Below are 21,388 nucleotides of genomic sequence, written 5' to 3'. Positions count from 1 at the left end.
TTTAAAGCTTTTTTCTTTTTGAGACGGAGTCTCGGAGTCTCACTCTGTCGCCCAGGCTGGAGTGCAGTGGCAGGATCTCGGCTCACTGCAACCTCCGCTTACCGGGTACAAGCGATTCTCCTGCCTCAGCCTCCTGAGTAGCTGGGATTACAGGCGCCCGCCACCACGCCAGGCTAATTTTTCTATTTTTAGTAGAGACGGGGTTGCACCATGTTGGCCAGGCTGGTCTTGAACTCCTGACCTCGTGATTCGTCCGCCTCGGCCTCCCAAACTGCTGGGATTACAGGCGTGAGCCACTGCGCCTGGCCTAGTATACGTTCTTGTAGTGACTAATATCTCCTCTGGGCCACCCACTCCGAGAAGGGCAATTTTGGATTAGCCCACATTACACTAACAACATGCGAGACAAAGAGACTTGAGGGGCTTGGTCGAGGAGGCCCTGCGCGTTAGAGGCGGGAGCTAGGTTGTGGAGGGGCTCAAAATTAGAGGCGGCGGCCGGCCAGCTCTAAGGGCTGAATCCGGCTGGGCGACCCGGCGACCTTCAGGGGGCGCTGTCCACCCCCCATCCCAATCCCCAACTGGCCGGCTCCTGCCGGCGTGCGGCGGGGAAGGCCAGAGGACTGGGCGCCGGCGATGAACCTCCCGCGCGTCCAACCCGGGGGTGCGGCGCGGTCACGCCCAGCGGGAACTGCGGACGCCGAAGCCCGGGTGCTGGACCCGGAATCCCGCGGAATTTTGGATCCGAGGGAGGCGCTGGAGCGCGGGACCTCGGGCGTGGGGTCCGGGGCGCTGGACCGGCGCGGACGGGAGGCGGCGCTGGACCGGCGTGGACGGGAGGCGGTGCTGGCCCCGGGGGCCAGCGGGTCTCGGGAGGGGGCGCCCGATCCCGCGTCTCCGGCGCCGCTTCCCGGGAAGTTTCAAGTTTGAAAGTCTTGGCGGAGGGGCTGCGGCTTCCGGGACCGGAGTGGCGGAGAGGAGGGCCCCAAGCGGCCGGAGCGGCGCCATGGAGGAGGGGGCGCCGCGGCAGGTGAACGGCGCGGGAGGGGCCCGCGGGGCTGGTGGGGTGCGGGGAAGCCTCGGTCATCGCCCCGGAGCCCCGAACCGAGGCCGCGTCCCCCAACCCGCCCCTCACCCGCGCCCCTTCCCTGCCCTTTCCCTGGCCCCGGCCCCGCGACGCCCTTGCAGAGCAGACCTGAGCTCCGGGTTGGGTTGTTCCTGGACCCTGCAGCGTCTCCAAATTAGCCCGCGGCTGAGCCGGAGCCTGTACCTCAACCAGCCAGTGAGCGAGGACGGCTGAGTCCGCAGTGTGTGCCACGAGGGTGGTCCCCAGAGTGTCCTTAAGTCGGTTCTCCCCGGTGGGGCTCCAAGGCCGACTGGAATTAGCCGGGAGAGAAGGGGGGACCACACGGGCCTGGGGGGATTAGAATGTGCGCGCTGCGCGGGGCGCAGTCTGTGCGCGCTTGGCAGTGGCGGGAGTCCCTCTCGCAGCGCACGAGGCTCGAGGGGAGCGTGGATGAGAGGGGAGCGGCTCCCCCGCCCCGGGGCGGGAACCTTTGGGTACGTATAGTGGGTTCTAGAACTTGGAGGGGGCCGGGTTTCCTGCCAGAGCTGGCAGTAGGTGCTGGTGCGCGTGGGCCCGGAGGACCGAGGTCGTGTCTGTCTGCTACTGGGGAGGGAGAGGTGGTGTCCTGCCCCGGAGCCAGTGGTGGGGAGGGGGGCATTTGCGGACAGGAGTGGGTCCCCGCAAAGAGCAGAAAGGAGGTGGTGTGTGTGTCCATGTTGGAGTTCCAACCCGGGGCAGACAGGACCATAGGGGTGTTTGGGGGTGCGTGTAGACTCCTTGAGTGCCCAAGCCAGTTGCTTAAGCCGCCTTCAGGGCTGGGGCTTGGTCTGCTCCTTCCCACCCCCTTCCTCTGGAGGTCCCTCCGCCTGTTCCAGACGTAGCTTGTACACATTTTCCGATTTCCTGCGGGGCTCCACCCTGCAGCGGCAGCGGCAGCTGGGTGACTCAGGACCCCGGTGGCCGGGCCCCCAGCTCCATGGGACCTTTGTTTGCTCCGGTCTTTGGCTCTGGCCCTGTGGCCTAGGGCGGTCAGAGGATTTCCTGAGCCTCGCCCTTGCCCTCTGACAGCTGGGCCAGCAGGCCCCCGCTGAGGTCTGGGGCGGGAGGAGGGGGGGTGGTCCCTGAGTCTGGGGTTGCGGCCCCTTCCACTGGGCTCAGGAGAAGATGGAACACAGAGAGGTAAGATGGGGTCCCTGCAAGAACCCTTGTTGCGGGGCATCGTGGGTTACCCTGGCCTGAGGTCACCTTTGGCACCGGTTGGTTTGAAATGCTGGCGGCTGGAAAGGAGGTGTTCCTGTTCCTGGCTCCAACCTGGGTGAAGCCGTGAGAGAGCTTTCTACTTCCTCCCAGGAGCTGAGCAGTGGGTGGGCACCCGGAGATCTCCCCAGTCCCTCTCCGTGCCTCCGCTTTGCTACCTGTGGCATTGGGACATTAGGGGAACAAGCCCTGGCTCCCAGACTCCTGGCTGCCTTCTCATATGGCTTTGTGTGAACTCCTACTCGGCGTTGAGCTTTTCTGGCTCCTGGACTCTACTTTGGATCCCAGACATAGAGCAGCCTGATTACCCAGGGCTGCCAGGGGCAGCTGGGGCCTGAGAGATGGTGGTCTCTCTTTCTCTGTGTCTTGACTGTGGGCAAGTTACTTCACCTCTCTGGGCCTCAGTTTCCTCACTAGAAAACAGAGGTAATAAATAGGCCATGCGTGGTGGCTCACACCTGTAATCCCAGCACTTTGGGAGGCTGAGGCGGGCAGATCACCTGAGGTTGGGAGTTCGAGACCAGCCTGACCAACATGGAGAAACCCCGTCTCTACTAAAAACACAAAATTAGCCAGGGGTGGTGGCGTGTGCATATAATCCCAGCTACTCACGAGGCTGAGGCAGGAGAATTGCTTGAACCCAGGAGGCAGAGGCTGTGGTGAACCGAGATGGTGCCACCGCACTCCATGCTGGGCAACAAGAACAAAACTCTGTCTCAAAAAACAAAAAAAGAAAAAGAAAAGAAAATGGGGGTAATGACCGCTGCTACCGGGTGGGGTTGCTGGGAGGAGTGATGTGGTAATCTATACAAAGCTCTTAGAATAGAACCTGGCACCCGTGTACCGTGTGAACTATCCCCCCTGCCCCACCCTTCTCTAACGGGCAGAGAACAGGAGCCTGGCCTAGATGAGTGGCCTCGGAGTTTCCATCTGGCTCAGGCCTGAGCTCTAAAGGGAGAGAGGCTTCCCAAACCCTGTGCTTGTCAGTCCTGGGTGCCGTCCCTTCCTCCGCCTCCATCTGCAGTGAGCAGAGGCTGCCGGTGGCCGTTGCACCCCGTGATTGCTTTCCACCCTCTGCTTTCCACCGGCCCTGCAGCCTGGGCCGACCCAGTGGCCCCCGGAGGATGAGAAAGAGGTGATCCGGCGGGCCATCCAGAAGGAGCTGAAGATCAAGGAGGGGGTGGAGAACCTGCGGCGCGTGGCCACAGACCGTCGCCACTTGGGCCATGTGCAGCAGCTGCTGCAGTCCTCCAACCGCCGCCTGGAGCAGCTGCATGGAGAGCTGAGGGAGCTGCACGCCCGAATCCTGCTGCCCGGCCCTGGGCCTGACCCGGCTGGTGAGTGAGGAGCCGAGACCCCTCTGGACAGAAGGCTCCAGGCCGATCTGGCCCCTGGCCTTGGCCCTGGCCACTGTGGCGAGACCACCTCATTTCCTGCCCATAGATCAGCCGGGGAAGGAGGAGAGGCCACAGTGGGGGTATCGGCTCTGAGTGACGGACTTATGTGCTTGATACCCCCGTGCACAGAGCCTGTGGCCTCAGGACCCCGGCCGTGGGCAGAGCAGCTCAGGGCTCGGCACCTAGAGGCTCTCCGGAGGCAGCTGCATGTGGAGCTGAAGGTGAAGCAGGGGGCTGAGAACATGACCCACACGTGTGCCAGTGGCACCCCCAAGGTAAGGCCCCACAGTTTGATGGCAGGGGCACCCTGGCCCCTGGTCCGACAGGGAAATGCAGCTCAGCCATTGAGCCCATAAGGAGACACCATCCTAGCCTGCAGTCTGATGGGGAAAATATGGCCCCAAACCCCAGCTGGGTGAGGAAGGCATGGCTGTAGCCCCTAGTGTGACACAGAAGGCCTTGTCCTGGTCTAATGGGATCCTAGCTCAGCCCCAGTCCCAGCTCCCAGCATGATGTCAGGAACTGGGCCTCAGTATTTGTATGACAAGAAGGCTTGGCTGTGGTCCTGATATGATGAGGGAGGCAGGACCTTAGCCTTAATCTAATCGGGGAGGCTTAGCTTAGCCCCTGTCCTGATCTAGTGGGCGAGGTTTAGCTTAGCACCAGCCCTGATCTAATGGGCGAGGCTTAGCCCCTGCCCTGATCTGATGGGGGAGGCTTAGCTTAGCCCCTGCCCTGATCTAATGGGGAAGAGTTAGCACCAGCCCTGATCTGATGGGGAAGAGTTAGCACCAGCCCTGATCTGATGGGAGAGGCATGACCCCAGCCCTGATACAAAAGGGGAAGCTCGACCCCAGCCCTTGTTGGTTTGATGAAAAAGGCTCCCCTGACCCACCAACTAGTCCAACAAAGGAGGTTTGATTCTAGTGTTTAGCCTACTGAGTGAGGTTTGACTTTAACCCTGTTCTGATGGGGGAGACCAGGCTTTCACTTTAACCCTGGTCTGATGGGGGAAGCTATGGCCCAGGCCTGCTCTGATGGGCTTGTGCCACGGCTCCACAGGAGAGGAAGCTCCTGGCAGCTGCCCAGCAGATGCTGCGGGACAGCCAGCTGAAGGTGGCCCTGCTGCGGATGAAGATCAGCAGCCTGGAGGCCAGTGGGTCCCCGGAGCCAGGTGAGGCCTTGAGATACAGGGAGGGCGGAGCAGGGCAGAGCAGAGGCTTAGAGCTGCCCTCCTTCCCACAGGGCCTGAGCTGCTGGCGGAGGAGCTACAGCATCGACTGCACGTTGAGGCATCCGTGGCCGAGGGCGCCAAGAACGTGGTGAAACTGCTCAGTAGCCGGAGAACACAGGACCGCAAGGCGCTGGCCGAGGTCAGGTCCCAGCCATGGCCCTCTCCTAAGGCCGGCTTCTTCCCATACCACCCTCCGCAGGGGCGTGAAGGGAGGGTGGCTGTGTAGAAGCAGGACTTCTCTGTCGAGACTTCATGCGGAAGGTGACTCCGGGTGACCTGGGCTGCTGCCCCCTGCCATATAATCCACAAACCTGGCTCTACCTTGTCCCCTCTGCAGGCCCAGGCCCAGCTACAGGAGTCCTCCCAGAAACTGGACCTCCTGCGGCTGGCCTTGGAGCAGCTGCTGGAGCAGCTCCCTCCTGCCCACCCTTTGCGCAGCAGAGTGGCCCGAGAGCTGCGAACTGCAGTGCCTGGATACCCCCAGCCTTCAGGGACACCTGTGAAGCCCACCGCCCTGACAGGTAGCCAGAAGTTCCTCCCACTTCAGAGCTCTCTTTCTTTTTTGGGAGAGACCCGGAAGCACAAATCACTTTGGGGAAGAGTTCAAGAGTTTCAGTCCTGCCCCACCACCCACTAGCAGCGTGACCTTGGGAAACTGACATTCCTCTTCAAACCTCAGTTTATCCATCTGTAAAATGGGGATGATATAGCACCTACCTCACAGGGTTACTGTGTTGCACGTGATGTGCCTAGCAGAGTCAGCACTCAGTGTAGCTTGTATTTACATAAATAAGCAGAATAGTACTTAAAGCACTGGTGTTAGGAAGCTCTGGAAAGCTTGATACCCAGCACTGGGCAGCTTGGACTATTAGAAAGTTTTCTAGGCTGGGCACGGTGGCTTACACCAGTAATTCCAGCACTTTGGGAGGCCAAGGTGAGTGGATCATGAAGTCAGGAGTTCAAGACCGGCCTGGCCAAGATGGTGAAACACTGTCTCTACTAAAAATACAAAAATTAGCCAGGTGTGGTGGTGTGCTTCTGTAATCCTGGCTACTCGGGAGGCTGAGGCAGAGAATTGCTTGAACCCCAGCGGCGGAGGTTGCAGTGAGCTGAGATTGTGCCATTGCACTCCACCCTGGGCGACAGGGCATGCCCTGTTGTGAAGCTCCGCCTCCCAGGTTCACACCATTCTCCCGCCTCAGCCTCCTGTGTAGCTGGGACTATAGGTGCCCGCCACCACACCCGGCTAATTTTTTGTTTTTGTATTTTTAGTAGAGACGGGGTTTCACCATGTTAGCCAGGATGGTCTCCATTGCCTGACCTTGTGATCTGCCCGCCTCCGCCTCCCAAAGTGCTGGGACAGGCGTGAGCCACCATGTCCGGCCAAAAAAGTTAATTATCTTGTACTGAGATCTGTCTCCTTGTAGCAGCAGCCAAATTGTAATCAGCAAATAATCTGAGAGCATGGGCTTTGAAGCTGTATCCCACCGAGATACAGTGCGAGCTGGAAAGGCCAGTGCCTACCTGCACAGAGCACTGCTACAGGGCCGACTGACCCCATTCCGTTGTGAGCAGAGCTGAGAAGAGGAAACGCAGGCTCTGGATGGAGCCCTCTCACCTGGCCTTGGGGAATCGAGAAATGTTTTCTTTTCTTTTTTTTTTTTTTGAGATGGAGCCTCGCACTGTCGCCCAGACTGGAGTGCAGTGGTGTGATATCAGCTCACTGCAACCTCCGCCTCCTGGGTTCAAGCAATTCTCCTGCCTCAGCTTCCCAAGTAGCTGGGATTCCAGGCCCACGCCACCATGTCTGGCTAATTTTTGTTTTATTAGTAGAGACAGAGTTTCGCCATGTTGGCCAGGCTGGTCTCGAACTCCTGACCTCCTGTGATCCACCTGCCTTGGCCTCCCAAACTGCTGGGATTACAGGTGTGAGCCACCACGCCCAGCCCAAGGAGTGTTTTCTAGAGGAGGTGGTGTCTTGGCCTTGAAGGACTTACACAGGAGTACTTATGGCCAAGTAGACAAGTTCAGAAATGCAGAAGAAACAGCTTATTAAAAGGCCTAGAATTCAGCTACTCAAGGCCACCCCATATCTTGTCTCCTGGCTAAACACCCCAGTTACTTGAGTTGTCCTTTTTTTTTTTTTTTTTTTGGAGACAGAGTTTTGCTCTTATTGCCCAGGCTGGAGTGCAGTGGCACGACCTCGGCTCACCACAACCTCTGCCTCCTGGGTTCAAGCAATTCTCCTGCCTCAGCCTCTCAAATAGCTGGGATTACAGGCATGTGCCACCATGCCTGGCTAATTTTTATATTTTTAGTAGAGATGGGATTTCTCCATGTTGGTCAGTCTGGTCTCGAACTTCTGACCTCAGGTGATCCTCCACCCGCCTCAGCCTCCCAATGTGCTGGGATTATAGGCATGAGCCACCTCGCCCAGCCTCTTTTTTTTCTTTTTTTTTTTTTTGAGACAGTCTTACTTTGTCACCCAGGCTGTAGTGCAGTGGCATGAGTTCGGCTCACTGCAGGCTCTGCCTCCCGGGTTCACACCATTCTCCTGCCTCAGTCTCCCGAGTAGCTGGGACTACAGGCATCTGCCACTGCGCCCGACTAATTTTTTGTATTTTTAGTAGAAACGGGGTTTCACCGTGGTCTCGATCTCCTGACCTCGTGATCCACCCACCTCGACCTCCCAAAGTGCGGGATTACAGGTGTGAGCCACCGCGCCCGGGCTTTTTTTTTTTTTTTTAAGACAGAGTCTTGCTTTGTCGCCCAGGCTGGAGTGCAGTGGCGTGATGTTGACTCACTGCAACCTTCACCTCCTAGGTTCAAGCGATTCTCCTGTGTCAGCCTCCCGAGTAGCTGGCACTACAAGCGCCTGCCACCGTACCCAGCTAATTTTTTGTATTTTTAGTAGAGACGGGGTTTCACCACTGTGGTCTTGATCTCCTTTTTTTTTTTGAGAGGGAGTCTCACTCTGTCGCCCAGGCCGTAAGTAGTGCAGTGGTGCGATCTCGGCTCACTGCAAGCTCCGCCTCCCGGGTTCACGCCATTCTCCTGCCTCAGCCTCCCGAGTAGCTGGGACTACAGGCGCCCGCCACCATGCCCGGCTAATTTTTTATGTTTTTAGTAGATACGGGGTTTCACCGTGTTAGTCAGGATGGTCTCAATCTTCTGACCTCGTGATTCACCCGCCTCGACCTCCCAAAGTGCTGGGATTACAGGCGTGAGCCACCACGCCTGGCAGTCTTGATCTCCTGACTTCGTGATCTGCCCACCTCGGCCTCTCAAAGTGCTGGGATTACAGGTGTGAGCCACCATGCTGGGCCTTTTTTTTTTTTTTTTTTTTTTTTTGAGATAGAGTCTTGGCCGGGCGCGGTGGCTCAAGCCTGTAATCCCAGCACTTTGGGAGGCCGAGACGGGCGGATCACGAGGTCAGGAGATCAAGACCATCCTGGCTAACACGGTGAAACCCCATCTCTACTAAAAAATACAAAAAAAACTAGCTGGGCGAGGTGGCGGGCGCCTGTAGTCCCAGCTACTCGGGAGGCTGAGGCAGGAGAATGGCGTAAACCTGGGAGGCGGAGCTTGCAGTGAGCTGAGATCCGGCCACTGCACTCCAGCCTGGGCGACAGAGCCAGACTCCCTCTCATAAAAAAAAAAAAAAAAAAAAAAAAAGAGATAGAGTCTTGCTTTGTCGCCCAGGCTGGAGTGCAGTGGCATCTTGATTCACTGCAACCTCTTGTCTCCCAGGTTCAAGCAATTCTCCTGCCTCAGCCTCCCAAGTAGTTGGGATAACAGGCGCCCACCACCATGCCCGGCTAATTGTATTTTTAGTAGAGACGGGGTTTCACCGTGTTGGCCAGGCTGGTCTCGAGCTCCCGACCTCAGGTGATCCGCCTGCCTCACCCTCTCAAAGTGCTGGGATTATAAGTGTGAGCCACCGCACCCGGCCTCAAATTTTTGTTTTTGTTTTTGTTTTTTTTGAGACAGAGTCTTGCTCTGTCGCCCAGGCTGGAGTGTAATGGCACAATATCGGCTCACTGCAACCTCCGCCTCCTGGGTTCAAGCGATTTTCCTTCCTCAGCCTCCTAGGTAGTTGGGATTACAGGTGCCCAACACCAGGCCCGGCTGATTTTTGTATTTTTGGTTAGGACGGGGTTTTGCCATGTTGGTCACGCTGGTCTTGAACTCCTGATCCCAGGTGATCTGCCCGCCTCGGCCTCCCAAAGTGTTGGGATTACAGGTGTGAGCCACTGCGCCCAGCCGAGCTGTTCTTTCTAAGCTGATCTTTCTACCCTGGACCCCTGCCTTTGTTTACAAGTTCTCTCTGTCTGTAACCCCCAGCCCCAGACTCTCCCTAAATGATACTCTTGGGCCTACTTCGTGTCCTCAAAAGCTGCTAGATCCCCACTGCTTTCTCTACCCTTTGAGAGACAAACCTCTAGTGACGTGACACATGAACTTACTTCATTGACAAAACACGTTTCATATCCATTGAGGGAGGTGGGGCAGAGCTGGGACTCACCTCCACTGTTCAGATGGGGAAACTGAGGCCCAGGTAGCAGGTGGGTCCGGACAGGAAGCCAGGCTTCCTGCTCCCTGTCCCAAGCTCTTGTCCTTGCCACAGTGCTCTCCAGGCCCCAGCTCTGGGCAGCATCTCGTCATGTGCTGTGTCTGTGCAGCCTGACTGAGGTCTGAGGTCTGAGCCTGTGTCCCTGCCCCTCCAGCATATGGACGGGAGAGCCAGTTGCTCTGCCCTGGAAAGAGGTGGCTGCCACAGAGAAGCGTGCAGTCTGGGACAAGGTGGCTCCTCCCCTGGGAGTGGCCAGGTTGGAGGCCACCCAGGGTGTCATCGGGGTCCAAGGGCACCCTTCGGGGACTCATGGTACTTGGAAGCTGCAGGGCAGTCAGCAGGCTCCTGTCCAGGCACTCTAGGCTGCCACACTGAGTGAGGTTTCTCAGGTAGCTGCCCTGGCCTCAGGTGGGTAGGGTCTGGGTTCAGCCACCTCCTGGAGAGGGTGGCCTTCCTGGGGTCCCAGGACACCTTGGTGGTAGCAGGGGGAAGATGGCATCTGACAACACCCCCCGCCCACCCTTACCGCAGGGACACTGCAGGTCCGTCTCCTGGGCTGTGAACAGTTGCTGGCAGCCGTGCCTGGACGCTCCCCGGCGGCTGCACTGGCTGGCAGCCCCTCCGACGGCTGGCTTCGGACCAGGGCCAAGCAGCAGCGTGGCCGAGGCGAGCTTGCCAGTGAGTAGGGAAGGAGCTTCGGGGAGGGCAGGAGAGCCCTGCTTCAGGCCTGTGCTGAGCCCCAGCTCTGGCCCTGCAGGCGAGGTGCTGGCTGTGCTGAAGGTGGACAACCGCGTTGTGGGGCAGACGGGCTGGGGGCAGGTGGCCAAACAGTCCTGGGACCAGACCTTTGTCATTCCACTGGAGCGAGTAAGGCTGCTTTTGTGTGGTCAGGGGTGACCTTGGGCTGCGGGGTGGAAGGCTGCCCAGGTCGGGGCTCGTTCTGCACCCCACCCTTCAGCCTGGCCTCCCCAATATAGGCCCGTGAGCTGGAGATTGGGGTGCATTGGCGGGACTGGCGGCAGCTATGTGGCGTGGCCTTCCTGAGACTTGAGGACTTCCTGGACAATGCCTGTCACCAGCTGTCCCTCAGCCTGGTACCACAGGGGCTGCTTTTTGCCCAGGTGCTCACCACCTCCGCCCTCTGACTTGGTGGGCCCCTGGGGGCGTCAGGGCCAGGAAGGCCTTCAAGACCGATGCACTGCATGTAGGTGCAGAGATTGAGGACCAGAGAGGAGGTCTCCAACAATAAGGGCTCCTCGCCGCTCTCTCAGGGCTGCATCTGGAGGCCTGGGTCCTTGTCCTGACTGCCCTGCCTCAGGTGTGAGCCTGGAAAAGTGCTGTCCTCCCTGGGCCTCTGTTTCTCCACTAGTCTCAGTGAGGACATTGAATCTGTTTCCCTGGGTCCTTCTGGCTCTTGCATCTGTTGACCCTGGGGGCTTGGGCTGTGATCCCAGGGGCAGAGGAGGTGCCACGGCAGCTGAGATGGGAGGCGACTGGTCCACAACCCTGCCCCTACCCCTGCAGGTGACCTTCTGCGATCCTGTCATTGAGAGGCGGCCCCGGCTGCAGAGGCAGGAACGCATCTTCTCTAAACGCAGAGGTGTGGAGGGGATGGGGGCTATGTGCGAGGGAGCACGGCTGGGGCCCCGGGACTAAGGTCCCCTTTTCTCCCAGGCCAGGACTTCCTGAGGGCTTCGCAGATGAACCTCAGCATGGCGGCCTGGGGGCGCCTCGTCATGAACCTGCTGCCCCCCTGCAGCTCCCCGAGCACGATCAGCCCCCCCAAAGGGTGCCCTCGGACCCCAACAACATCACGAGAGGCCTCTGACCCTGCCACTCCCAGGTGAGGAGCCCCGTCGCCCTAGACTGCACCCTCCTCTGTGGCAGCTGTGGGGCTCCAAATGCAGGCGGTGTCTGTCTGTCTGTCCATATTGCTCAGCCCCCAACCTCTGTCCATCTCCCTTCAGGTGGGTGTGTCCATCCTGCCAGCTGTTGCATCTGACTGTGCTGGGCACTGTGTCTACTTTCTCCCTACAGTAATTTCTTGCCCAAGAAGACCCCCTTGGGCGAACAGATGACACCCCCACCCAAGCCCCCGCGCCTCTACCTCCCGCAGGAGCCAACATTCGAGGAGACTCCGGTGAGGGGCTGGAGGGACTACTGGCTCCTGGGACCGGCTGGGCTTGGCGGGCTCACCCAGCTGTGGGGTGGCAGGCCTAAAGGGAAAGAAAGAAGGAAGCCCAGCCCTGCCCTGAGCTCTTCTGTCCTCACAGCGCACCAAACGCCCCCACATGGAGCCTAGGACTCGACGTGGGCCATCTCCACCAGCCTCCCCCACCAGGTACCCACATCCTGCGCACCTTCATGTTTGAGACGTTCGTCTGCTTACTTGAACATTTGTGTATCCATCATACATTACTCCGTGGCTCCCTGGCACACGCGCTGGCTGGCTCTCGGGGTCTGATTTGCTAAACCCACATGATTGAGCTCCAGCTCTATGCCAGCTTCTAGGAGCCCTTCCTGCAGGGGTTTCTCGAGCCCATAGGTTGAGACAGCCCCGGACTGGGCATGGGAGGCTTGGAGTGGCTCTGGGTAGGGACCCAGCCCTTGCCGTAGGGGACTTCCTATACCCTCTCTTTCTTTGCAGGAAAGCCCCTCGGCTTCAGGACTTCCGCTGCTTAGCCGTGCTGGGCCGGGGACACTTTGGGAAGGTAGTGGGCTGAAGAGGGTGCTATGGGACAGGATTGGGGGCCTCATCACATGAGCCGGGAGGACCTGATCTGTGTGGGTGGTAAAGGCTCCCTGGTGCGGCCCACCTGGACCCAACCTGTCTCTGGCCCCAGGTCCTCCTGGTCCAGTTCAAGGGGACGGGGAAATACTACGCCATCAAAGCACTGAAGAAGCAGGAGGTGCTCAGCCGGGACGAGATAGACAGGTGTGTGAGGGCACTGCAGGGCACCCAGGATGGCTGGCCTGGGCTGTGGCATCCAGAGGGCAGCTGAAGTTTCCTGGGGCTTTGGAGAGGTGACCCCGTGGGGCCAGTCAACCCGCATTCTCTTTTGACACCTGCAGTTGTTAACTGTGTTTCTTTGGGCAGGTCCCTTCTTCTCTCTGTCAGTTTGCTCTACTGTAAAATGGGGGCATTGGTGACTGCGCACATTCAGAGCCCCTTGTGAGCCCCTGACATATAGAAACCATCACTCTATGGTCAGGCACGGGAGTTCATGCCTGTAATCCCAGCACTTTGGAAGGCCGAGGCAGGCAGATCACAAGGTCAGGAGATCGAGACCATCCTGGCTAACATGGTGAAACCCTGTTTCTACTAAAAATACAAGAAATTGGCTGGGCATGGTGGCGGGCACCTGTAGTCCCGGCTACTCAGGAAGCTGAGGCAGGAGAATGGCGTTAACCTGGGAGGCAGAGCTTGCCGTGAGCCAAGATCGCGCCACTGCACTGCAGGCTGGGAGACAGTGCGAGACTCCATCTCAAAAAAAAAAAAAAAATGGGGGAGCTGGGCACAGTGGCTCATGCCTATAATCCCGGCACTTCAGGAGGCCAAGGTGGGAGGATTGCTTGAGCCCAGGAGTTCTAGGACAGCCTGGGCAACATGGCGAAACCCCCTCTCTACAAAAAATACAAAAATTAGCTGGGCATGATGGTGCACATGCAGCTACTTGTGAGGCTGTGGTGGGAGGATCACTTGAACCCCAGTGGCGGAGGTTGCAGTGAGCCGAGATCGTACCACGTCACTCCAGCCTGGGCAACAAAGTGAGACCCTGTCTCAGAAAAAATAAAAAAAAGACTGGGTGCACTGGCTCACGCTTGTAATCCCAGCATTCTGGAAGGCCGAAGCAGGTGGATAACTTGAGGCCAAGAGTTCGAGACCAGCCTGGGCAACACGGCGAAATCCTGTGTCTACTAAAAATACAAAAATCAGCTGGATGTGGTGGCACACTCCTATAATCCCACTTACTCGGGAGGCTGAGGCACGAAAATCACTTGAACCCAGGAGGCAGAGGTTGCAGTGAGCTGAGATCACACCACTGCAGTCCAGACCAGGTGACAGCAAGACTCTGTCTCAAAAACAAAAAAATGAAAAGAAACCATCAGTCTAGCAGTCTACATGCCTGGCACTTTGGCTGAGGGCCCAGTGAGCCAGGGGTGTTGTGCAAGGCACAGGGCACAGCCCAGGAGAAGTTTTCCTTCCCTCTAATACTCTTGCTCTCTCCTGCAGCCTGTACTGCGAGAAGCGGATCCTGGAGGCTGTGGGCCGCACAGGGCATCCCTTCCTGCTCTCCCTCCTTGCCTGCTTCCAGACCTCCAGCCATGCCTGCTTTGTGACTGAGTTTGTGCCTGGTGGCGACCTCATGATGCAGATCCACGAGGATGTCTTCCCAGAGCCCCAGGCCTGGTGGGTTCCATCCCTCCTGCCTGCCTCCCTGTTCCAGCAAACTTGACCTGGTTCCCTACACCCACTGTCTACATCCTGCTTTCCCCCAAGTGCCCAACAGCAGGGGAGCAGGAGTCAGAGTCTTTGGTTTATACCCTGGCACCAACTGACAGCATTTATGACCCTGGGCATCAGCTTATGAAGCTGTGCATTAGTTTTTTTTTTTTTTTTTTTTGGAGATGGAGTTTCACTCTTGTTGCCCAGGCTGGAGTGCAACGGCACGATCTCGGCTCACTGCAACCTCTGCCTCCCTGGTTCAAGCGATTCTCCTGCCTCAGCCTCTCAAGTAGCTGGGATTACAGGCATTGGCCACCACACCTGTCTAATTTTGTATTTTTAGTAGAGATGGGGTTTCTCCATGTTGGTCAGGCTGGTCTGTAACTCCTGACCTCAGGTGATCTGCCCATCTCAGCCTCCCAAAGTGCTGCAATTACAGGCGTGAGCCACCACACCTGGCGAGTCTAAGATATTAATTTGAAAAATAGGCACGATTGGCCAGGCGCCTGTAATCCCAGCACTTTGGGAGGCCGAGGCGGGCGGATCACCTGAGGTCAGGAGTTCACGACCAGCCTGACCAACTTGGTAAAATCTTGTCTCCACTAAAAATACAAAAAATAGCTGGGCATGGTGGCACGCACCTGTAATCCCAACTACTCGAGAGGCTGAGGCCGGAGAATCACTTGAATCCAGGAGGCGGAGGTTGCAGTGAGCTGAGATCCCACCACTTTACTCCAGTCTGATGATGGCAAGACTCCGTCTAAAAAAAAAAAAAAAGGCCGGGTGCGGTGGCTCGCACCTGTAATCCCAGCACTTTGGGAGGTCGAGGCAGGTGGATCACGAGGTCAAGAGATCGAGACCATTCTGGACAACATGGTGAAACCCCATCTCTACGAAAACTAAAAACAAACAAACAAAAAAAACAATAGCTGGGTGTGGTGGCACGTGCCTGTAATCCTAGCTACTGGTGAGCCGAGATTGTGCCACTGCACTCCAGCCTGGGTGACAGAGCGAGACTCCCTCTCAAAAAAAAAAAAAAAAAATAGGCATGATGAGTATCAACTGCAGGGACCAACACTTGGTCCCTGGCACCATTTAAGGGCCCAGGAAGCTGGAAATCGAGGTGACCTTGGGACTGTTAGAGCACCCCCACTCTCAGCATGATGCTTGTCCCAGTCTCACTCATCTCTGACTGGCCGGGACATCCAGGATCCCCCAGCCATGGCCATCCTGGTGCCTCCCTGCCCTGCCTCCCTGGTCTTGGGCCTGAGTTCTCCCATAACCACCCCTGCAGCTTCTACGTGGCTTGTGTTGTCCTGGGGCTGCAGTTCTTACATGAGAAGAAGATCATTTACAGGTGACTTTTGTCCCAGGGATGCCTGGGGGTGGGGGTGGGGTGGGTGAGGACACAGACGCTGCCTCTCTCCTGCCTGGGCTGCTCCAGGTGTGGTTGCTGTTTCCTGGGTCTAAGCCCCCCTCATTCCCTTTGATCTGCACCCTTGCCCTCAGGGACCTGAAGTTGGATAACCTTCTGCTGGATGCCCAGGGATTCCTGAAGATCGCAGACTTTGGACTCTGCAAGGAAGGTGGGGGCTGCCCATTGGGATTCATATCTCCAGCCTTGTTTACCCAGCCTGGCCAATAGGATGATGGGCACATGGCATCTCCCAGGAAATCTCACCCACGGATGCCCTGGTTCCGCTGCTCCAGACCTCATTCCAAGGGACAGCTGGGCACACTGGCCCTTTCTTCCCAGTCCTAGAGGCTCGTATAGAGCCCCAGCCTGCACCTGGCCTGAGGGAGAGTCTATAGTCAGGGCTGGGAGAGGAGACTGAATTCTGCCTTTTGTTTTTTTCTTTCTTTATTTTTTATCTTTTTTTTTTTTTTGAGACGGAGTCTTGCTGTACCGCCCAGGCTGGAGCGCAGTGGCGTAATCTTGGCTCACTGCAGCCTCTACCTACTGGGTTCAAGCAATTCTGCCTCAGCCTCCCAAGTAGCTGGGACTACAGGCGTGTACCATCACGCTCGGCTAATTTTTGTATTTTTTTTTAGTAGAGACGGGGTTTCACTGTGTTAGCCAGGATGGTCTCGATCTCCTGACCTCATGATCCGTCCACCTCGACCTCCCAAAGTGCTGAGATTACAGATGTGAGCCACTACACCTGGCTTCTTTTTTTTTTTTGAGACAGAGTCTTGCCCTGTTGCCCAGGCTGGAGTGCAATGGCATGATCTTGGCTCACTGCCACCTCTGCCTCCAGGGTTCAAGAGATTCTCCCGTCTCAGCTTCCCAAGTAGCTGCAATTATAGGCGCATGTCACCACGCCCCAGCTTATTTTTTGTATCTTTAATAGAGACGGGGTTTTACCATGTTGGCCAGGCTGATCTCAAACTCCTGACCTCATGATCTGCCTGCGTTGGCCTCCCAAAGTGCTGGGATTACAGGTGTGAGCCACCGTGCCCGGCCGGGTTCTGCCTTCTGTGACCTTAGCCTGTGAGCTTGGCTCCGCATGCAGTCAAATGGTGTCATAACCGTTCCCACCTCCTTGGGTACAGGGCAGGGCTTGGCACAGGCTAAGCTCCCTGGCATCATAAGGCTTGGCTGTTGAGGTTATTATGAATAGGCCACACCAATCTGCTTTTGGCGTACCTGTTGATTTGTAGGGATCGGCTTCGGGGACCGGACTAGCACCTTCTGCGGCACCCCAGAGTTCCTGGCTCCCGAGGTGCTGACCCAGGAGGCGTACACACGGGCTGTGGACTGGTGGGGGCTGGGTGTGCTGCTCTATGAGATGCTGGTGGGTGAGGTGAGTGCTGGAGTGTGCTGTCTGGGCCTCTGGGTTGGAGTAGGGTGGCCCGTGCATCCTGCTGAGCCCCCATCTCCACAGTGCCCTTTCCCAGGGGACACGGAGGAAGAGGTGTTTGACTGTATCGTTAACATGGACGCTCCCTACCCCAGCTTTCTGTCGGTGCAAGGGCTTGAGCTCATTCAGAAGGTAAGCACTGCAGGGTCTGGGTCTGGGCTGGATGGCCGCTTAAGGCCCATGTGCCCTCTGCCATGGGACAGCAGACCCCCTGCCACCCATCCGTAGAGCGCTCTGGGCCAGCGTGCTTGGGGCCTGTGGATGATGGCAGTGCCTGGGGCTGAATGCCCTAAGTGAGCACCTGTCCTATTGCCCAGCTCCTCCAGAAGTGCCCGGAGAAGCGCCTCGGGGCGGGTGAGCAGGATGCCGAGGAGATCAAGGTCCAGCCGTTCTTCAGGGTGAGTGGCTGGGGTGGCGGTGGTCCCCTGTGCCTGGCAGGGTAGGTGACACAGAGTGACTCATGGAGCTGCTGTTCCTGCCATCTCAGGCGCCTCTCCTTTTCCCCCAGACCACCAACTGGCAAGCCCTGCTCGCCCGCACCATCCAGCCCCCCTTCGTGCCCACCCTCTGTGGCCCTGCGGACCTGCGCTACTTTGAGGGCGAGTTCACAGGGCTGCCGCCTGCCCTGACCCCACCTGCACCCCACAGCCTCCTCACTGCCCGCCAACAGGCCGCCTTCCGGGACTTCGACTTTGTGTCAGAGCGATTCCTGGAGCCCTGAGGGCATCTCCTGGCACCTCTGTCCCCTTCCCCCACAGACTGCTAGAGCCTCTGCTTGCCTACCTGTGTGCCCTGCCTGGAGGTCCAGGCCTTGCCGGGTACTTATGAGCCCTTGGGACTCGAGGTGGCAGCCATGGGGCCACTGTTGTGGGCTTTGCTCAGTGTCACTGGGCAAAGTGTGTCCCCTCCCCCTCCAGCTCGCCCTCCTCTACCTCCCAGCGAGACCTGGCCCAGAAAGGGTGCCGCAGCAAGGAGTGATGTAGTTTGTCTTTTTAAGACTGGACTTGCTTTATAGACTATTAAATTTGTAAAAGTGTGCACTGGCAGTCGCCTGGGTGGGGCTGGGGTGGAGCCCGGGGTCTGCTTGGGCCTGAGCTGCCCACAGGTCCTTTTTTCCCTTTCTTCCTTGGAAGGCAGAACTGCCCACCGAGGCAGGGATCTGTCTGTCTTGAAGTTCAGTTCTGGGACCTGGGAGGAGTGGGCAGGAGTCAACCCTCCGAGGGCTGACCCTAGCTGGGGACAGGTCCCCTGGTTTTCAGGCACAAGATAGTAGCCCAGCCTCTAGCAACCCTAAACAGCTGGGCTGCTGCCCTCCTCCTCCTCCTCAGCCCAGAGGGTCTCCCAGGACCCCGAGGGCCATCCACAGAAGAAGTGGGCCAGGTTGCGGGTCAGGCCTCGGTCGAAGGGGTTGCCGGGGCGCTGGCGGAGATAGGCGATGCGGTGTGAGGAGATGAATTCCCAGGTGGTGGTGTTGCTGGCCACCAGGTAGAGGTGTGAGGCGAGGAGCAGGCTGGCCACCAACGAGAGGAGGGACAGCAGCAGGAAGGTGGCGAACAGGAGCCCACTGGATCGAAGCCACAGTCCCCAGGGCTGGAAGAACTGGAGGCCTGACCTGCAGGGCAGGGGACAGGGGCCTGGTGCTGGGGGAGGGCAGGGGAGCCCTTCCCTCCCTGTGCTGGATCCCTGGGAGTCCTGGCTCTGTCCAGCCCTGTGGGAGCATACATCCCACCCTCCCCCTATGCCCGGGCAGCAGCACCCACCATGCCAGGTACAGGCCCCAGAGAAGCACCACCAGCTGCAGTGCCAGGTAGACCACAAAGAGTGGGTGGTTGCGCTCCCCTACACAGTTCTCCATCCAGGGGCAGTGGTGGTCGTAGCGGCGGACGCAACGGCGGCACTCACGGCAGTGTCGAGCCCTCAGGGGCTGCTGTGGGCATGGAGGAGAGTGGAGGCTCAGTGCCAGCCCTGCTGTGAGCCCACCACTGAGGGGAGGAATCAGGGCCTGATGATGGAAGGCCTTCTTGGAGGAGGGGTGAGGCCCCGGCACTGGGGCAGGAGGAGGTCGAGGAGTCTCAGCTTTGGCCCAACCTCTCCCAGGTGAGTGTCCCCGCACCACTCACCAGCACCAGGCAGTATCTGCAGCGCCGAAGAGGGATGGCTGGAGGAACCATGGCTGTCTGCTCCTCTTTGAGCTCCTCCTGGAATGAGGGGTGGGGTATAAGACAGGATCCCCTTGGGAGACAGGTGGCATTGGCGGGCAGCTCCCCTAGGGGCCGGCTTAGCTCTGGTTGTGGAGTTTAGGCCCCATCCCGTGCAGAATGGAGGTGTGGGGTGTGGTGGAGCACCCTGGACTGAGGGTGGCTGTGTGATGTTTGCAAGTCTCTTCCTTCTCTGGGCCCCAGCAGTTTCCTCACTACTGTAGGATGGGGCTCTAGGGCTGGCAAGAGGATTCACTGAGCTGCCCCCACAAGAGCCTGCAGCACAGAGCCTGGCATGGAGACTGCTGGTGGCTGTTGAGTCCCCGTTGGTGAGAGTAGGGGCCCCTGGTTACCTGAGGCTGGGGCTGCGCATTCACGTAGCCGGGGTCCATGAGTGACACAGCGAGGTAGAGCAGCAGGGAGCCCAGCACCAGGAGCAGGAAGGTGAGGGGCAGGAGCAGCTCGCCCTGCTCCTCCCATTGCCGCAGCTCTGGAGAGGCCGGGAGAGCACAGTGAGGCTGGGCCGGGTAGAACAGGAGTGGGTGGGACTGGGTTGCAGTTGGAGGTGGGGAAGTGTGTTCCTGGCCTGGCAAAGACCTGGAGATGTTGGTTCCATGAGTGGTTGTGTGTGGCCAGCAGTTCATCTGAACTTTATCTGGAGGGTCAGAGGGAACCATGGAAGGTTATAAGGCCAGATCTGTTTTGGAAAACCTCATCGCTAGAGAAATGGATCAGGGGAAGCCTAGGGGCAGAGAATCTGGCCAGGAGGAAGAAGAGGGGAGCTGCAAAGGCCTGGCAGGAAGTGAGAGAGGAAGGAATGGACAGAGGGGGCTGCTGGGTGAAGGGAGCCAGACCTGACTGGATGTGGGACAGAAGGAGGAGGGGTCCAGCGTCTCTGGCTCTGCAATGGTGAGAGACTGGCCAGGTCTGAAATGCCTGAGAGAGAGATGGGAGGGAGGGTGCAGCTGGCAGGCTCAGGTGCTGCAGAGGGGCATAAGAAAGGGTCCAGTGGCTTCAGCCCATGGAGGTGACAGGATTTTGGGGAGGTAGGGTGCAGGGCAAGGAATGAGGGGGCAGGAGACCACCAGACAGCGGAGTGTAGACAAATCCCGTGTCCCTTGTAAGGGGGAGCAGAGAAGAAAGGGTGGCTTTTGAGGGGGGTCATTTTCTGATAGGGAGACCTGAGCAAGTTTTTAGGCTAAAGGGTGAAGGTGGTGGAGGAGGTCTGAGGTCTTGGGAGGAAAACCAGAAGGGGCCCCAGTCCAGAAACTGAGGCTGGACCACCATGGAAGGAGGGCTGGGGGCTGCTGTGGGTGACAGTGAGGGAGGCTGCCCGTGGCAGGTGAGGTGCTGGGTAGGGGGCTACTGAGGGGAATGAGGGAAATGGAGGTGGGTAGGTAGGTGAATCTGTGGGAAGATGGGAGACAGGCCTCACCCCGTGGGGTGTTTTCTTGCCTGAGGGGTTGCCTGGACTTGGGCAGCTAGTGGCCATGGGGGTGTGGAGGGTGTGGGTGTGGACACAATGCCAATCCTTGCATCTAGTTGAGCCTCCTAATCGTAAGGATGGGAAGATTTGGGGTCAGTTCCTGGGAAGGAACTGGTGGGTCCCAGGATCAAGGGACATGGGGCTCAAGTCGGTCCTTGGATCTGGTGGGCACCGGCTGGGTCCTGGGATGGACAGGGCATTTGGCAATGATCAGGAAGATGCTGGGATTAATCAGGAATCAACGGGGTATCAGGCGGAGAGCGGGTGGCTATTGGAATGATAGATGGGGAGGGGGCTTCAGGAGCTGGCAGAGATCGGGCCAATCCCAGGATCTCCAGGGATTAGGCGGGAGACCCAGTGAGACCCGAAAGTCCGGGGAACCACGCGGGATCGGGTGGGTCCGGGGTCGCTCGGGGTCCGGCTCACCGGTATCGTGCAGGAAGAGCACCAGCGTGATCCCCCAGGTCAGCACGGTGTGCCCGGTCCGCACCAGGACCCCAGGGCTGAGGAGCGCCCAGGGGGCCATCGCCTCGGCCCGGGGCCCCACCCGGAAGAAGCGCCCAGAAGGGCGGGCCCTCCGAGGGAGGGGAACGCGGTCACCCGGGGATTGGTGGATCTGGGCGCTGGGCAGGGCCGGACTGGATCAGGGAGTCTGCCTATTGGATGGCAGCTGCGGCCGAGTGGACCCTCAAGCCAACAGGTGCCTGAAGAGGCTGAGGGCGGGGCCGGCGCGCGCGCAGCTGGTAACTCCCCCAACTCCAGCCCCACCCGCCAGGTAACTTTTGAAAGCCCAGGCGCGCGCGCGCACCTCCCCCGCGCTCCCCTGTGCCCGCCCTTGCAGCCTCGCGCATGCGCGTAGCTCCCTGGGCGCT

General features: G+C 58.6%; 2 protein-coding genes across 13 annotated transcripts; one reads left to right on the top strand and one right to left on the bottom strand.

Moving 5' to 3' along the window:
* The first annotated feature begins 594 nt into the window (after window positions 1-594).
* On the top strand, window positions 595-17,870 carry PKN3 (protein kinase N3). 9 transcript variants are annotated; one of them, XM_015436364.4, is made up of 23 exons: window positions 595-1,027; window positions 1,186-1,557; window positions 3,417-3,657; window positions 3,847-3,992; window positions 4,780-4,891; window positions 4,963-5,090; window positions 5,289-5,472; window positions 10,056-10,202; window positions 10,282-10,391; window positions 10,502-10,645; window positions 11,049-11,124; window positions 11,199-11,367; window positions 11,562-11,664; window positions 11,798-11,865; window positions 12,172-12,235; window positions 12,368-12,459; window positions 13,759-13,935; window positions 15,266-15,328; window positions 15,481-15,557; window positions 16,633-16,775; window positions 16,857-16,964; window positions 17,150-17,230; window positions 17,341-17,870. In XM_015436364.4, exons 2-23 carry the CDS (start codon window positions 1,426-1,428, stop codon window positions 17,551-17,553), a joined length of 2,778 nt encoding a protein of 925 aa, XP_015291850.3. In that variant the 5' UTR covers window positions 595-1,027; window positions 1,186-1,425; the 3' UTR covers window positions 17,554-17,870. The 9 variants fall into 9 exon arrangements, with proteins under 9 accessions (XP_015291850.3, XP_073872452.1, XP_005580768.2 ...); XM_074016349.1 differs by having other exon boundaries at window positions 949-1,027; window positions 16,870-16,964; XM_074016351.1 differs by lacking the exon at window positions 1,186-1,557 and having other exon boundaries at window positions 16,870-16,964.
* Window positions 17,822-21,077, bottom strand: ZDHHC12 (zDHHC palmitoyltransferase 12). 4 transcript variants are annotated; one of them, XM_045373868.3, is made up of 5 exons: window positions 20,943-21,077; window positions 19,384-19,685; window positions 18,953-19,030; window positions 18,593-18,759; window positions 17,822-18,444 (listed from the first exon to the last, which is right to left on the bottom strand). In XM_045373868.3, exons 1-5 carry the CDS (start codon window positions 21,040-21,042, stop codon window positions 18,123-18,125), a joined length of 969 nt encoding a protein of 322 aa, XP_045229803.1. In that variant the 5' UTR covers window positions 21,043-21,077; the 3' UTR covers window positions 17,822-18,122. The 4 variants fall into 4 exon arrangements, with proteins under 4 accessions (XP_045229803.1, XP_015291855.2, XP_005580769.1 ...); XM_015436369.4 differs by having other exon boundaries at window positions 17,822-18,472; window positions 19,384-19,520; XM_005580712.5 differs by having other exon boundaries at window positions 19,384-19,520.
* Window positions 21,078-21,388: the final 311 nt, after the last annotated feature.

Source organism: Macaca fascicularis, chromosome 15 (assembly GCF_037993035.2).
Source record: "Macaca fascicularis isolate 582-1 chromosome 15, T2T-MFA8v1.1".
NCBI classification, from domain to species: Eukaryota; Metazoa; Chordata; class Mammalia; order Primates; family Cercopithecidae; genus Macaca; species Macaca fascicularis.
This window is presented reverse-complemented; position numbering and strand designations above follow the sequence as displayed.

Bases quoted from the DNA above. Each gene is read 5' to 3' on its own strand.
- PKN3 (XM_015436364.4), top strand. From the start codon at position 1,426: ATGTGCGCGCTGCGCGGGGCGCAGTCTGTGCGCGCTTGGCAGTGGCGG. The intron at 10,646-11,048 runs GTGCTCACCACC...CTACCCCTGCAG, and splicing joins AGGGGCTGCTTTTTGCCCAG to GTGACCTTCTGCGATCCTGT. The intron at 13,936-15,265 runs GTGGGTTCCATC...CCACCCCTGCAG, and splicing joins TTCCCAGAGCCCCAGGCCTG to CTTCTACGTGGCTTGTGTTG.
- ZDHHC12 (XM_045373868.3), bottom strand. From the start codon at position 21,042: ATGGCCCCCTGGGCGCTCCTCAGCCCTGGGGTCCTGGTGCGGACCGGG. The intron at 19,686-20,942 runs GTGAGCCGGACC...CTGACCCTCCAG, and splicing joins GCTCTTCCTGCACGATACCG to ATAAAGTTCAGATGAACTGC. The intron at 18,445-18,592 runs GTGGGTGCTGCT...CCTGCCCTGCAG, and splicing joins TGGGGCCTGTACCTGGCATG to GTCAGGCCTCCAGTTCTTCC.